The sequence below is a fragment of the Grammomys surdaster genome, unplaced genomic scaffold (assembly GCF_004785775.1).
Source record: "Grammomys surdaster isolate TR1022 unplaced genomic scaffold, NIH_TR_1.0 205, whole genome shotgun sequence".
In the NCBI taxonomy this organism is placed as follows: Eukaryota; Metazoa; Chordata; class Mammalia; order Rodentia; family Muridae; genus Grammomys; species Grammomys surdaster.
The window spans coordinates 5,259,684-5,276,360 of NW_021604650.1; the positions used below are offsets into that span (position 1 = coordinate 5,259,684).

At 52.0% G+C, this 16,677-nt stretch overlaps 1 protein-coding gene across 3 annotated transcripts in view; it reads left to right on the forward strand.

Moving 5' to 3' along the window:
• Positions 1-315: 315 nt before the first annotated feature.
• Ano1 (anoctamin 1) overlaps positions 316-16,677 on the forward strand; it is a 92,084-nt gene continuing 75,722 nt past the window's right edge. The window contains exons 1-2 of one of the 3 annotated variants that reach the window (XM_028770969.1): positions 316-456; positions 9,515-9,847. In XM_028770969.1, coding sequence (XP_028626802.1) covers positions 349-456; positions 9,515-9,847 — 441 coding nt within the window. In that variant the 5' untranslated portion in view covers positions 316-348. The remainder of the gene's footprint in view (positions 457-9,514; positions 9,848-16,677) is intronic. The other 2 variants (XM_028770970.1, XM_028770968.1) reach the window with 2 other exon arrangements.

Consider the following 16,677-nt stretch of genomic DNA (forward strand, 5'->3'; position numbering starts at 1 on the left):
TTTCCCTTCGAGTAAGAATCCTTTCCACCCTCAAAATTTAAAAAACAAAACTCTAAACAGGCTCTGACCCCGGATAAAAATAAAACTCGGAATCCTTTCTTCCTGTGTTTAAATTTCTACGGAAAATCTGACCCGCGTGGCCGCCGCCCCTGCGCTTATATCTTTAAGGCGGAGCCGGCGCGCGGCCAAGTTCACGGCGCGCGGGCGCCCTCGGGACGGGCCAGGTGGCGGCAGCGCCCGGGAGGTCGCGAGGGAGGAGGGAGCGGCCACGTCCCGTCCGCGCCAGGCCAGCACCGCTTCTCCGTTGCAGACGCCACCGGGGCCGTGGATGGGGAGCGCGAGGCCACCATGAGGGTCCCCGAGAAGTACTCGACGCTCCCGGCGGAGGACCGCAGCGTCCACATCGTGAACATCTGCGCCATCGAGGACCTGGGCTACCTGCCGTCCGAGGGCACGGTGAGTTCGGGCGCGGCCACGGGCGACCTCTCCACAACGCGCAAGGCTTTTGGGGGGGTTCCCACCCACGCACGTGCGGCCCGGGAACGCGCTGCTGCCGGGACCAAGTGCACGCGACTGACTATACTCTGCGCGTCCTCCCGCTAGCGGAACGCAGCGCCCGGGGTCCCCAGAGTGTCCCTGGGGTCTTTGCAGAGCCCGGCCCAGAGTTTGCACGTCCCTGAGATCCCCCTCAATGCTCTGCCCGGGGTCCCCAGAGTGTTCCTGGGTCTCTGCTGAGCATTGCCAGGGGTCTACAGAGTGTTCTGAGGTCTGTGGTGTCCTCAAAGTCTCCGCAGCACTGGACCTGAGGTTTACAGAGTGTCCCCAAAGTACCCAAAGTGTCCCTGAGATCTTCACAGTACACTGACTGGGGTCCCCAGAATGTACACAGCGCCCAACTCGGGGTTTGTAGTGTCCCCGGGGTCCCAAAATTGTCCCTCAAAGACTTTGCTGTTCCTGGGATCCCTAGAGAGTATCCCAGAGTCTCCACAGTGCCCGGCCGGGGGCGCGGGAGTTCTCAGTCTCCTGAGCATACAGCCCAATCCTGGGTGAGACCCTCCTTTCCAGGTCCTTAGCCGGGAGCAGCAGAGTGGATGGGAGTGGGAGTCAAGGGTAAGGATCAGGTGGCCACCAGGATGCTCGAGACCACTGTGCTGCCACCCGGTGGGGCTCGAGTCCTGAGACTCCACCTGCCTGCAGTGCTTAGGTCTCTAGCCCAGCACAGCTGGCACATGCCACCCAGACCCAACCCAGAAATTGTCTACCTTGATCTGGTCTCTCATACCCTCCCAGCGCCCTGGGAATGGATAGGGGGCAGGGTGGATCCAGTCACCTGGTTGGGGAACCCAGTACAGAGGTCCCCTCTACCATATCATTGTCCCTGGGGCTAGACCCAGCAGATCACAGACATCTCTATACCGGCTGTGTGTGTGTGTGTGTGTGTGTGTGTGTGTGTGTGTGTTGGGAGGGAGAGTCACCCCGATAAATTTGGTTTAAAAAAACAAAATTTCCCAGGGCCTGGGTGGGGGCGGGGCACTCCCAGCAGGGACCAAAGACCAAAGAGCTTTTTTCTCTTCCTGTCCCCCCACCCCTACCCCAAGATCCCTCAAGGTCCCTTTCTAGGCTAGAGGGAACATAGCTGTCCAATGCCTGGGGCTCTAGCTTGGGGCTAGAGTGGAGAGCCCAGCTTGAGGGATTGCCCTGGCCTGTCCTAGCCTGGGGCTGGGAGCCCGAGGGCCTGGGTGAATACACCCAGAGGCCTGATGGGAGATTTGGCTTGGCAGTACAGGCTCAGGCTGTGGACAGACTTAGCAGTCCTGGGGTCTCAACTGAGGAGCAGGTGGGGTTCTACTGGGTGGTACCAGAGTCCTGGGGAGCCTGGGCCAGGAGCAGCTGTTGATAGACAGACACCTTCCTGTCAAGTACAGGATGGAAACAACCTCAGGAGCCCAGGGGGACATTTGAATAGAGCTGTGAGTTGGGCCTTACTGGGCCTTGCTGGCCCCTGATGTCCCCTGGGCACCCAGAGAGGGAGGGCTCTGTCCCTTCTGGAGCTTAAGGAGTTCTAATGGAATGCCCCTCTGTGTCTATGACAGGACCAAAGGCCAGATGCCCAGAGTTGGCCAAGTGTTCTTAGCTTGCTTAACTCAAAACAACGAGGACATGGTGTATGTGTTGGGGGTTAGGGGATGCTGTTAATACAATTTGGGAAACTGAGGCCCAGAGGGACAGGTAACTCCTTTTAAGTCACCCATCAGTTGAAAGACAGCTGAGAGAAACCATAGCAAGTCTGCCCGTGAATGGACGTGAGAGCTGGGGGAGGGCTGGGTAGCATCCATGGGACCCAAAGGCAGGAACATGAGGACTCCAGTTAGAGGCACTGGAGAACAGTGGTTGTCAAGGTAATAAAGAGGTGTTATTGTAAAGGTGGCCCCGTGGGAGGGGACTTGAGTATGAACAAACAGAGTCTGAACAAATGGCCCTGAGCACTGGCATTCCCATCCAGAGACCTATTGCAGGCTCACACCTAGCAGCTACCAGTGCCCCCAAAACCAAAGAGGTCATGGAGTTCTGGATCTCAAAGTCTTCACAGTCCAGAAACACGTGGGCGAGCCCTGAGGAGGGCAGTGGCCCTTCTTTTGCAGACAGCTTTTCCTAGATGCTTATACAGTGTGGCAGGCTAGGAGGGCTGTGGCTCTGGGCCCATGTTCAGGTCATACTTAGGGGTCACACTGCAACTGTAACTCTGAAACCTGAGGTTCTGAGCATACCCATACACTCCTGCCACCACCGTTAGTCATCACAGAGTCACCCAGCAGAGGAAGCCCAGCACACTTGAAAGCCAGAGGGTGTGGGCCACATCTCCCTTCCCTAGAGGAACAGTCTTAGAAAAAAACCCTCAGCCCAGGCTGCAGCTCCCAGACTGTCCTCCTTACCAACTCCATTTCAAGGGAAAGGGGGCAGATCACCCATTGGTTCAGTCAAGAGGTAAGACCGAGAGGAGAGTGGCTGGGAAGTCAGAGGCCAGGTGAACGGGACTTAATTTTCTCTGTTCTGATCTTTGAGTACTTCCATCTTTAACCAAAGTTCTCTAATGCCAGGGATACCCACACCCAGAAATACCTGCTGTGTGGGTGTCAGCCCACATAGGCTGACATAGGGATAGGCTACTTATCTGCCATCAGAGACTTCTGTTTATAGATTCCTGGATAAGCCCAGTGATCGGAAATGGATATACCTTGTGCTTATGAATCAGTTGCGCATGCAAACACGTGTGTGCGAATACACACACACACACACACACACACACACACACACACACACGCCTGCGTGCACACACACACCTGGAATAAAACTGAAGTTTTACATTGATGTTCCCTGGAGTTGGACATGGTGGCTTAAGGTTGCAATCCAAGAGGCAGGAGACTTGCTGAGAGCTTGAGGTCAGCCTGGGCTACAGAGTGAAACCCTACCTCAAAATCCACCAAAAGGCTCTGATGCTCCTCACCAGCCTGGAATCCAAGTCTCCAGACCAGAAGCAAGATTTTGGGTGTCTAATTTTATCTTTCCCATTTTAAAAGAAAGTCCAAGATTTTTAGATTCCTTCGGAAACATCAGTATTGTGTCATAGGCTATTTGAATTCAGCCTATGCTCCAGGAAGCAGAGGTGGATGAAGCACACCTAATGTGTTAGGATTCCAACACATTTAGTGTGTGAGCACAGGGCCCTGCTCATGCCTCCGCTCTGTCCAGCAGCTGGCACCTTCCTTGTTTGTGGTGCTGGGACAGGATCTGCTGTCCATCGTTCCCCCTGAGGGAAGCTGTTTCCAGGAGCATTTCCCCCAAAACACCTGGGAGACAACATCAGCACATTCAACCCCTGTAAGTGTCCTTCCCATTCTCTGAGGCCACAGCACATAGTGGTACCTAGACATAAGCTTCTGTTGTCCATTTGTACATGAACACACACATACACCTACACACACACACACACACACACACACACACATACATATCCCACAAACACCCATTCAGAGATCACTAAGAAACCCTTTACCTTCCATGAAGGTGCATGCCCCTTTTCTTAACCAGAAAAGGAGAACATTTAGAAGTTACACATAAAGCCAAATTCACATCCCTCCTGCTGCATTTTACGCGTAGTGGCCTCTTTCTCCTGCTTTGTCCAGCAAAGGGACATGCAGAGTCACCTAGTGCCTCTGCACCTTGTGTGGGTCTTACCATGCCTTCTTCTGTGTCTCCCACCTTGGAACAGCTTCATAGACCCTGGGGGGTCCCAGGGTAGTGCAGAGAGCAGTAGGCAGGGCGCCCACACTGTCTGTCTAGAAATTGCTACCCACAAACACTGAACAAAGATGGCTTTCCTTACTTTATAAAGCCAATGCCTACATAGACAATAGACAGTTTTCCCAGTGTAACAGGACAAGTTACCAAGGGCCAGGCCCCTAGGGATGGCCACAGAGGTGCTGGTGCCACATCTTGCCACCCACCCCTACTTTGTCAGTTTCAAAATCTGAACCTGACTCCCTCCTGCCTTCTCTAATGGTTCCCTCTGACAGTAAGGTTCTTTTTTTTCCCTGTCCCACCTGCATGTGCATGTATGCGTGTGTGTGTGTGTGTGTGTGTGTGTACGCGCACACACGCGACACACACACAAATACTTTCAAAAGTGCATGTGAATGTAAGTATATGTGCATGTGTGCATTCAAGAGTGCATATGAGTGTAAGTATATATATGTGTGTGTGTGTATGTGTGGTGTATGTGGTATGTGTATGTATGTGTATACATGTATGATGTGTGTGTATGTATGTGTATACATATGTGGTGTGTGTCTGTCTGTGTGTCTGAGGAGTCCCAGAGGTTGGTATTGGGTGACTTCCTCTCTCACTCCCCACTTTACTTTTTGAGATAGAATTTCTCATTGAACCTGGAGCTTGCCAGTTCCACTAGACTGCCTGGCCAGCGACCCTGCCCCTGTTTCCCCAACACTGTGAATACGTGCATGCTGCATCCAGATCTTTCCATGAGTGCTGGGAATCCGAACCCAGGTCCTTACACTTGTTCTTTCTTTTTCTTCATGCACCAAGTGCCTGGTGAGAATGAGCATCGCTGGGGACACACAGTCCAGCCTGTGGCAGAGACTTTATGCTGAGCACACTGAGTCCTAACTGCACTGCCAGGGAAGTCCTATTACATGAGGAAGGGCTTACTGACATGTGTCTCAGGGAAGTGGAGCCGTGTCCTAGGGACAGTCCACCATGGCTGAGCTGGTCTCTGAACACAGCAAGATAAAACACACTTTGCCCCCTGTGCTCTCCCCTAGGACTGGCAGACCCCTGTGGAAAGGCCTAATAGGGCCATGTACACAGGAGGCAATTGCTCAAATTGAATCTGACTCCTGCCTCACCTTGCAGACTCCTTGGTGGCTCCCTGGGATCATTTCCCTGTATGGCTCACAGGAACGCTCTGTCTGTCCTTTTCTCTAAGTCTTAGCTATCCATCTTCTTCAATGGTAGCCATTGTTCTGGGTCTGGGTGCAGGTGTGTCAAGGCAGTCCTTGGTCTAGCCTCAGGGGCTCATGCTGAGGAGAGTTAGAACTTCTTGGAAAGGTGGTCCACAGGAGACTAGCATGACACCTTGGATCCTAGACAAAGAAGCCTGAAAACCAGTTTGAAAAGGTTAAAGAGAGATGAAGAGCAGGAGGGAGGGAGGGAGAGGGGCTGGGCAGAGGGAGAAGGAGACAGGGAGAGAGGAGAGGAAAGAGTGTGCATGGTAGGGGAGAAGGTGGGTAGGAGGGGCAGGCCAGAGGGAAGGCGATGCCCCAGCTTTGAGAATTACCAGGGTCCCTGTCCAGCCTGATAGGATCCCAGGAGTGTTTGGAAATGAGATTGAGACCTCTGAGTCTCTCTGGTGATCAGGATGCCAACGAAGGCAGGTGTGTCCTCAGTATATGGCTATCTTGGCTCAGCATGGTCACACTGACTAGCATGACACAGGGGCTCCTTGTCTTCCAGAGCTCCCTGTTGGGGCCTGGTTCATCTTCCCCTTTAAGGCTCCTCTAGCAGCCAACACCCAGGGACTTTGGACTTCTCTGCCCTTCCTGGGATTCTAAGAAGGACTTGCTTGCCCTTAGCCCCTAGGATGGAGCCTGGCTGACCATGCCCCCCAGGCACCTGGCCCATCCAGAACCCTAATCAACCTGGCTAATCCTGGCAGGAGGCGGCCCTGCTGACCTTCCAACTCCCAGCGTTCCCAGGCTTGGACTTCAGGGCCTGCAAGAAACCACTGAGAGCTCCCTGCCAGCCTCTGCTTACCACACTGCCTGGTGGCTCAGTAACTTTATAGCAGAATGGAGGCACACTCCCAGTAATGTTCATCAGTGTGAAGTCAGAGCCGGAATCCTAAGGTAGTGGGTGAGGATTTGGTACCCAGGGCATCAAGCCGGACACCTGTAGCCTACCTCTTTCCCACATGCCAATCTGTTTCTTCCAGGCTAAGTGGACCTAGCAACAGTGTTCCCTCCATGTGTGGGACACTTAAAAACAGGATGTCTCATTCTTAGAAAGTGTGTCACCAATTCTGTGAAGGGCAAAAATGCCTTGGGTGTGTGGACAGGATCCAGGACTAGGCCTGGCCCCATACCTGCCCAGACATGGGGCCTCTCTCCCTCTACAGAGACATATACTCACCTTACTGGCTGAGAACAGATGTCTATATTCCCATAAACTTAGCCCATTATTGGGCCAGAGTGTCACAGCCCTGGTCTGGGGCTGTGGCTCAGTGGGTAGGCATGCATGAAGTCAAGTTCTAGTTCATGAACCTGAGTTCTAATCCCTGTCCTTCATAAACTAGGCTGAGGTTACACATGCCCCAACTGCAGCAACAGGAAAGCAGAGGCAGGAAAATCTGAAGTTTAAGGTCATCCTTGGCTACATAACAAGTTCCAGGCCAGCCTGGGCTACAGGAGACCTTGTCTCAAAAGAAGAAAATAAAATAAAACAAAGCAAAACAAAGCCCAGCCAGCCTGAGCCCTCCTGGGGCCACACAGATTCGGGGGGTATCTCTGGCCTATAGGCATTCAGATGGTGTCACTCAAAGAGAATAGGGAAGAAACTCCTTAGGGGCACTTTGGGTGAAGTATTCATAGTGTCCAGGGCCCTATGGCTAAATTTATGGGAATATGAACATCTGTTTGCAGCCATTAAGGTGAGTATGTATCTCACGTTAGGAAATCCAAGTCACTATGGAAGAAGTAGGTAGAGTCCTTCCAGTCTCTTACAGCTATAGGTGCTTGGATGGACTACTGGCCATACCGCCTCTGGGAGAGTAGTCCTCAAATAAGAATGCTGAGTTGTAAGATCATGATCCGACCCTCACCCCCCATTCCTGCTCAAGAGCCCCTCTCCCCTCTTTCCATTGCTCTGGACTAGATGCAGCTCCACTCTGCCTGCCTCCCCTATCCCTTGTGACCTTCATAGCCCACTGTGCCTCAGAGGACTGTGTTGTTCTGCTACTTCTGAGGAAATACATGGCTCTTCAGAGTCACCTAGTAATAGGGGACATCCTAAGGTTCTGGATGGCCACACTGGGGGAGTGGCTTCCTGACTGCCGGTGTGTCAGGATCCAGGTCAGATGGGTATTGGTAGAGCTTGAGCCTCTGGCATGGGCAGGAAAAAGCAGGTTAGGGGACAGAGGTGATATGGAGGGAGTGGAGAATCATGTGACTGGGGCTATAGTAACAGGTGTCCAGAGAAGGGGCAGAACCCAGCTGGCTAATACCAGGAAAGACATATCTTCCAATACTATGCAGGGGAAACTGAGGCCAGGGCTGCACCTTGTGTGGAGGAGAGGATTGGATCCCTGCCCAGCTTAGGCTCTTTCAGTATGGGAAGGGTTCCAGGAGGAGGAATCCTAGCTGTGGTGCAGAAGGGGACATGTAGACAGCTGTAGTTGTTGGCCACTGTGTTGGGCCTCATATGGTACCAGGAAGATCTAGCTGATAAAGTCCTCCCCACCGCTTTGCTCAGGACCTAGAGCTGGACAGGGGGAAGGGTGGTGCCTTTGCATGGCTGCTAAACTCTGAGAAAGAAACTGTTGGAATCAGGTGTTCAGGCTGGGCTGAAGCCAGCTCTGGAGACAGCTGGCAATTCCTCAGCCTATGTTCCAGTCTGGATCATGCCTGGGTCTCTGTCCTCATCCCTCCATGCCGGAGCCCAATACAGGGATTGGGTTTCTAAGGATCCAGACTGAGTAAACAAGTGCCTCACACATTTGAGCTCTGATCATCCAATTGGCTGGTGGCCCTGAAGGCATCATCCATCATGCTGCCTGGATGCTGGCTGTCAGAGGTAGACACTGTGCCTGCCGATAACTGAATTCAGTTCTGCCCTGCCTTGGGCTCTGCCCTATGCACATGAACCACCTCCTTTCTGGGGCTTTCACTTCAGGGATTTTATAGCAGATTTTTGCCAGGAGTCAGACAGTACCTTCCCGTCCAAAGATCAGAAGGCCCTGTTGGTGACCAGGCACAACTTGGCATCCTCATGGGAGAAAAAGGCCTCCTTCTAGAGTGTGGACCCCAAACAGGCCATTCATTGCATCTTCTACATATTTCAGTCTATAGGACTAGGTCTGGCTCATAATGGGCATCTATAGGGGTGGCTGTCCCTGGTATGGCACAGTAGTGGTTCTAGATCTCTCAGATACTGAACCTCACAGATGCTCAAGTCTTATATGCCATGGTACAGTAGGGCTGGGAGTGGCTTGCCATACAAGCACGAATGAATACCTGAGCTTGGATTCTCAGCACCTACATTTAAAAGCTAACCATGAGGACATGCTTACAGCCCAGCACTGGGGAGGAAGAGACAAGAGGGATGCTGGGATCACTGGCCAAGCAGCCTAATGGAAGAGATCTGAGTTCATTGGGAGCCCCTCTCTCAAAAAAAACAAGAAAGATGGGCTGGAGAGATGGCTCAGTGGTTAAAAGACCTGTGGACTCTGTGTCCAGCATTTACGTGGAAAATCACAACCATCTATAACCCCAGTTTCAGGGGATCCAGTGCCCTCTTCTGGCTTCTACAGACACTGCATGCACATGGTACACATACATACCTTCAGGCAAGCACTCATACATAAAAAAATAAACCTTAAAAAAAGAAATGAAACCAAGGGGGTCACTTGTTGACTTACAACTTCTGTCCACATGTGCACGTACAGGGACATATGCACACACAGGAAAAGGAAAAATAAGTAATACGCTGGGGTGTTTGCATAGAACCTGTGCACAGGTTAGTGAGGAGGAAGTGGATGCAGGCATGAATAAACATGTTGTATCAGAGATTATATCTGTCTCCAACAAGTGGGACTATGAACCCTGACATGTTTGTTGAGTGACTGAGAGCATGGATGAGTATGGTACCCAGCTTGAAGCACGTTACCAGGGGGCCCCTGGAGAACCGTTCCACACTGAACACATCTCTCTTTCTCTCCCCACAGTTGCTCAACTCTCTGTCCGTGGACCCTGACGCCGAATGCAAGTATGGCCTGTACTTCAGGGATGGCAAACGCAAGGTGGACTACATCTTGGTGTATCATCACAAGAGAGCCTCGGGTAGCAGGACTCTGGCCAGGAGGGGACTACAAAATGACATGGTCCTGGGGACCCGCAGCATCAGGCAGGACCAGCCCCTTCCCGGGAAGGGAAGCCCTGTGGATGTGGGCTCACCAGAAACCCCCATGGATTACCACGAAGATGACAAGCGCTTCAGACGGGAGGAGTACGAGGGCAACCTGTTAGAGGCAGGCCTGGAGCTGGAGCATGACGAGGATGTGAGTGTGGCTTCATGTTGGCTGGGGACGCCAGGTGGACGTGGGCTGGACAGGTCTGTTTGCAGAAGGCGGGGTGGGGGGTAGGTCACCTTTAGCTCTGCTCTTGCGGCCATAGTGGGTTAGAAATGGCTTCTAAACAGTTCTGGGAAGTCTCAAGCCAGACTCCTCCTCCAGCAATCACATCTGCCTGGGGCAGAGTGAGCCAGTGACTGTGACCTTGAGGTCAGACCATTTCCTGCCTCTGCTCAGTGCCCAACATGGGAAGATTTGCTGGGTCAGAGGTGCAGAGTATAGAGCTGTTCTGGGGGTTTCTCCTGGATGTCCTCAGCCTTCTCTGAGCCTCAGTTTCTCAACCTGTGAAGAAGAGATTAGACTGGTCTGTAGAATCTTGGGGTCCCTGCTCTGAAACCCACATCTGTGTAACATTGGGTTCAGGAAGTCGAGAAGTTTTGCTAAGGTTCTGGAAAGAACAAAGGATCTACTGTCTCTTACGACTGCCTGCTACTATGGCAGCCACAGAGAGTGGCTCAAATCAGTGCAGCTTCTAACCTACTCTGCCAATTGGTATGTGCTTCCTGGTTGACATCTTACCTTCTCACTAGACTAGAGTATGTGGGAAAGGCCCCTGCTCTGTAAGTGAAATGGGCAAGTGTAATCCCAGTATTCAGACTAGCAGGAAGATTGAGAGTTCAAATCCAGCCTAGGCTACATAGCAAGAAACTGTTTTAAAATTAAAAGGAGGGGCTGGAGAGACTGTTCAGTTGCTAAGGAGCTTGGCTTGCAAGCTCGAGGACCTGAATTTGGTCCCCAGAACCCATGTAAAAACCCAGGCATGGTGGGCACACCTGTAATCCCAGACCTGAGGATGGATACTACCTGAAGAATGACGGTCGAATTTGTCCTCTGAAGTCCACACACACATGCACACATGTACCTGGTCCAGTGTGACCCAGTTTCGGGGTCAGCTCCCCCTTACAGATCCTCTTTGCTTTTTCCTGTGGCTTTTTCTTTGTTCCTAGGGTGCATAGGGAAGTTGAGGGGTCAGGCAGCAAAGGTTTGAGGCTGGCAAGGATGCAGAGGTCCTTCACTAAGGCTGGCAGCTAGAACCTGGGTGTCACAGATCCTCTGTGACTTTTGTCACTTTGAGCAAGGCTGTGTCAGGCTTTCTTCTGTCCACACAGGCCACCTGGGGCTTTTGAAACACACTGCTGCCACGAAGAGTTTATTGCACAAGTCATTTTATTCCTGGAGGAAGGAGAGGGTCTTTCAAAGGCTGCAGGTCTGCCCAGCTGAGACACCCAGTGCCTGCATTGAACTCCATTAACTGTCCTCCTCTTTCTATCTGTGAGGTTCTTGCTTGGAACAGTGTGAAACTCCCAGGTGTGGGCCCTCTAACATCGGGTGACTCAGACTGACCTGTCAGGCCTCAACCTCTGACCTAGCCTTTCTTAACTGAAGGCCTCAGTTTCCCCATCTGGAGCATGGAGATAGCAACAGCCTTCACTCAGTGCTGGGCATGAAGCACATCGTTGTTGGCTGTTTGCTGTTATGTCCAAGCCAGGCATGAGGGTGCACACCTGAGCTTCGACCTGAGCCCAAGAGATGCTAAGATGGATAGAAGGAAGAAGCTGGGGGCAGCCTGTACTAAAGCAAAACAAATAAATCAAAGAGGAAGAGAGGGAGGGATGGGGGAGGGAAGAAAGAAAGGAGTTTCAGTATGTGACGGCTTCTCCCCTCTTTGCAATGAAAAGCAAACACGGGTTTGCTGACTCTTGTGTAGAAGACCTAGTTTTGTCCCTAAATGACCCCAGTTTCACAGACAATTTGACTCTAGAGCTGAACAAGCCTTTGCAGCCGTTGGTTTGACCCTTTTGAGAAACAAAATATGAGGTGCTGGAGAGATGTCTCAGACGGTCGAGAGGACTGGCTGTTCTTGCACAGGTCCTAGGTTTGGTTTCTAGTATCCACATGGCAGCTCACAACCATCTGTATCTCTGGTTTCAAGGGACCTGACACCCTCTTCTGGCCTTCACAGGCTCCTGCACACACATGATACACAGACACACATGCAGGCAGATATACACATAAAATTTAAGAAAAAAAAACAAACCTAAGAAGTAAAAAATGAGATATGGGACCGGGTGGAGCTCAGCTGTAGAGAACTGGTCTGGAACGCCTGAAAGCTGGACTCAGTCCCCGGCACAAATCGAAAAGGAGCGGGGTGGTGAGACTATGATGGGCACAAGTATAAGAGACAGTCCAAGTTTTATGGCATGTGTGTATATATGTGTATGTATGTATGTGTATGTATGTATGTGCATGTGTGTGTGTGTGTGCATGGGTGTGTATGTGCACATGAGTGTGTGTGCATGTGTGTGTGCATGTGTGTGCATGTGTGTGCATGTGTGTAGACCAGAGGACAGCCTCAAGTGTTGGTCCTGATCTTCCACCTGTTTGAGGCAGAGCCTCTTTGGTGCTCGCCACTGTCCTACATAGCTCAGGCTGTCTTGTGTCTCTGCTCCTGTCTTGCTGTAAGAATGCTAGGACTATAGATTCATGACACTGTGCCCACCTTTACATGTGTTCAGGGGATTTGAACTCAGGTCTTCAAACTCACACACCAAGGACTTTGTGCACTGAGCTATATTCCAGCCACCCTGCTCCCACACTACTTTTGAGAACAGGGTTTCTCTCTGAGCCTGAGCTTGCCATTACAGCTAGACTGGCAAACTAGCAAAGCCCCAGGACCCACAGGTCTCTGCCTGTCGGCGCCAGGGTTACAGGTGCACACCACCACACCCAGTCTCTGTGAACTGAGCCTGAGTCCTTCCAGGTTCCAGTTCAGGCTTTCTAGGCAACAACACTGAGTGGTCTCCCTGTAGAGCCTTGAGGTCATCCCCTGGTCCCAGCAGCCTGTTGGAGGTGACAAGACTTCAGGGTTGGCAGGGCCACAATTAGCAGCTGCTCGCTGTCTTTCTGGGTGGAGCAGAAGTTGGGTCTGGATGGGCTGTTTGGGCATGAGTAGCAGGCAGAGGTATGAGTGGCCTCTGGCTGCTGAGATTAACAGGACCAGCCCAGCAAGGTCAGGCCTGTTTAGGAGTGAAGAGCTAAAGAGCCTTCCGGGGTGCGCTCAGATTACAGGGAGCCTGAGGGCTGGCAGAGTTTGAAACGAGAAAGCCTAGACCAGGATCCCCCAGTGTCTTCTGTGGGTAGGACATTTCCAGATCCTAGTAAGTACCCCAATACTCTATGCTCTCCCATACCCTATACTTGTGACATTGGAGGTGGCCTCTCAACCTGAGTGCCATGGCATCTGACCTTTAATAGTATCCCTGGGCTCTGCTGGGCTGATGGTAACTCTCAAGTCCTAAAAACTAAAACTGTCTGTCCCTGTGATGTGGCTAAACGTGCTTAGGGCCTGAAATGACCACCAGCCAAGGGACCTCTGTTTCCAAGGCTGGATGGGGAGACGAATAATGACCTTGAAGGAGATGAGATGTCCTGTGCATGACACTAGCCTCATGAGCTGGCCACGAGGCAACATTGCAGCGGTCTTCAGCCCAGCTTCCTACAGGCAGCTAAAGAGAGGGTATATACTACACTGCTTGTGGTGTTAACCAAAGTTGGGGTCACAGTCTGTGCCCAGAAAGATAACCACTTTAGATGTGATTACATTTGATAAATCTTTCTCCACCCACTCCCCCCCCCCCCCCCCCCCCCTCTCTCTCTCTCTCTCTCTCTCTCTCTCTCTCTCTCTGTAAGGGAGGTAGATGTCTTTAGCCCTGGCTGTTCTAGAACTGGCTATGTAGAGCAGGCTGGTTTTCAAACTCCTGGAGAGCCTCCTGCCTCTGCCTCCTCTGCCGCCTCTGCCTACTCTCCCGCCTCTGCTGCCTCTGCCACCTCTGCCTCTGCCTCTGCCCTCATGCTGGGATTAAAGGCATTGATGTTAGTACTCTGGGGATGGATTTTTCTGCTTTTTGCTATTAGGTTGGCTGTTTCAAATTGGCTTCTTGAGTACAGGTTGGCAGAATTTGACTGGGAGCAGTGGCCTGGGAGCTCCATGTAGACCAGAGCCTGTCCCTGCTTTCTTTCTCACTGAGGCCAACTTACTGTCCCTATAGCATTGCTAGTGTGCAGAGAACAGCTCTTAATGACCAGGTGACCAGTGAGCTCAGATGGGTGGGTGACTAAGGACAGCAGAAATGGCACTTCTTACATTCTGGAAGCCACAGGTTGGGAATCAGGATGTGGGCAGAGTTGTACTCTGGCCTCTTCTGCTGTAGCCCATATGTCCCCTCCTCGTCTTCGTAGTCTCTCTGTTTAGGGCCCATCCTATCATCCCATTTTGGCATTGTCTCAGCCTGCTTACATCTGCAAAGACCCTCTCTCCAAATCAGGGCCACTCGCAAGTCTCGGGAGTGGCATTGAACAGTTGTTGAGGGAATGTAGCCCACTAAACCCACCTGATGAATAAAGCTCTGCTCTCACCTGGGGACAAGGCAGGGTGGCATGTGGGCTTCAGCGCTTGTGATAGAGGAGCGGGGCTCACATCTGGCACAAGATGGGCTGGCATAGCATAGCCTAGCCTAGCGTAGGAACAGGTCTGCTTTGTTTGGGCTGGCCTGCGTTCCCATGGGGCCACAATGCACCCTGTACACCCACAGGCTTGTGCAAACACAAGCTCTGATTCAGTAGTCCCAGGGTTCTAGACTAGCCCTTGAGCAATTAAGGAAGGTACTTGTCTCCCTAGATGCATCCCCAGAAAAGGCCTCTCAACATCCAGGAATGCCCTTACCCACTGCTCAGTCCCCAGAGATGGCCCCAGTATGACTGTAGAACTCATAGAGTGACAGCCCCCCAGCCAGAAAAATCCAAGATGCCTTAGAGAGAGAGCCAGGTGGGTGGAATGCTTTGCCCCACAGGGGTCTTTCACCACCTGCTGCCCTTGAGGGGTCAGGAAGCCCTAGATGAGCTGCATGGCAAGAGGTCTCATCATGAGGGAAAGGTCTTAAGACCCTTTCTCTTCCCCTCTGTCTGTATCTTCTTTCTTTCTCTCACCCCCTGTCTCTCCCATTTTCTTTTTCTCTTGTCTTTGTTCCTTCCTAGCTCCCTCTTTGTCTACACTTCCCTCTGCCTCCCTCTCTCCCTCCTCCATTCCCTTCTCTCCCTCTTCCTCCTCCCCCAACTTCCTCTCCCCCTTCCTTGTTTCTCTCTGTCTCATACACACCCCACCTCTGTCTCCATGGGATCAGCTTCCAGGGTTCCCATTAAAGAGACAAGAGAAATTTGTGGCCAGTGTGTTTTCCTCCAAGAAAATCCATTAGCATTTTTGAAGCAGAGCCTTAAAGCCTACTAGGCATTATTTATGTCTTTGGGGGTCATTGCTAAGAACACCACAGGCTTAAGCCCTGGCTGTGTCTACTGGGGGTGGCTGGGGCCCTCACAGCCCTGACAGTGCACTTGACCCTGGCTTTGGCAGATTCTCCTAAGTCAGTGGACACAGAACCCCATCAGTGCCTGTTTGATCTCATGCCGCTGTGCTGAATGCATGCCAATCTGGGGGACACAGAGCCCATGGGAGACACAGCCTGTGAAGTAGGGGACTGTTACTCTATGGGTGCTACAGTCATACTGGGGCCACCTCTAGGGAGTGAGCAGTGTGTAGGAGCATTCCCAGATGTTGGGAGCCCTTTTGGGGGGATGCATCCAGGGAGACACTTCATATGTCTCCATGCAGATGCAGAATCAGAATTTATGTCCATGAGAAGAATAGAGAAAGGTCTCCTTGCCTGTGGATACCCCCTCCCACCCTCTGCAAGGTGACTGGGGAAGTTGGAGGGCAGGGTTGCCATGGTTCCAGGGTGTGGGTAGTGGCAGGAACATCCATTTCCTGCCATCTCCAGTGCTTGCAGGCAATTCTAGAGCTCAGCGCTATATGGGGATGATGGAGGCTTGCAGCCCTGGGCTCCTTCATGAGATGAGGTGTCGGTCCTGAACTTAAGGGGTCCTGTGTCTCCTTCTATCCCTTCAGAAACAAGTTCATGAGATTCATAGGCCTGGAAGCAGGCTACCTCCAGCCCACGCCTGTGGGTTTCCTGGGAAAGTGTAAGAGCACGGCTCAGTCAACTCACCTCATATCTTATCCCTGGGCGCCATGCTGTAGAGCTGTCTAGAAAGCCAACCAAAGGCCGCTGGCTTTGAGTTGCTCACCTAATGTGTGCAGCACTCCCCTACAATCTCTTCTCAGGGAGAACTGGCCTCTCAGTGCTGCAATGCTGAGGTCCAGGCTGGATAGAGCCCTAACTCCTAGTTCTACTACCATGTGGCTCTTTCTTTGGGCCCTGAAGCCTTTGCCCTCTGGCACTACTCTGAGGCTCAAAGCAGCAGCATGTACTGCTGTCCCTCTAGCCTGCTTCTTTCTACAGAAATATGCTTCTGTGGTCCTAAATTCATTCTCTCTCTCTCTCTCTCTCTCTCTCTCTCTCTCTCTCTCTCTCTCTGTGTGTGTGTGTGTGTGTGTGTGTGTGTGTGTGTGTGTGTGTGTGTGTGTGTAGTCATAGTCATGTTTGTGTGCGTGCATGATATGAAGGCCAGAAGACAGGTGTTTTTCCCCTAGTTTCTCATTGGCTAGCTGGTTAGGCTAGCCTGGCTGATCAGCCCCCAGGGATCCTTTTGCCTCTGCTTCCCCAGGATTACAAGGGGTCAAGCTACCATACTCCACAACATGGGTTCCAAGGATCAGCTCAGGTCCTCCAGCATGTTTGCAAGCACTTTCCTGACTGAGTCTCCTCAGCCCTTCCCACCTGACTGTACAGCTCACCCTGGGCAGG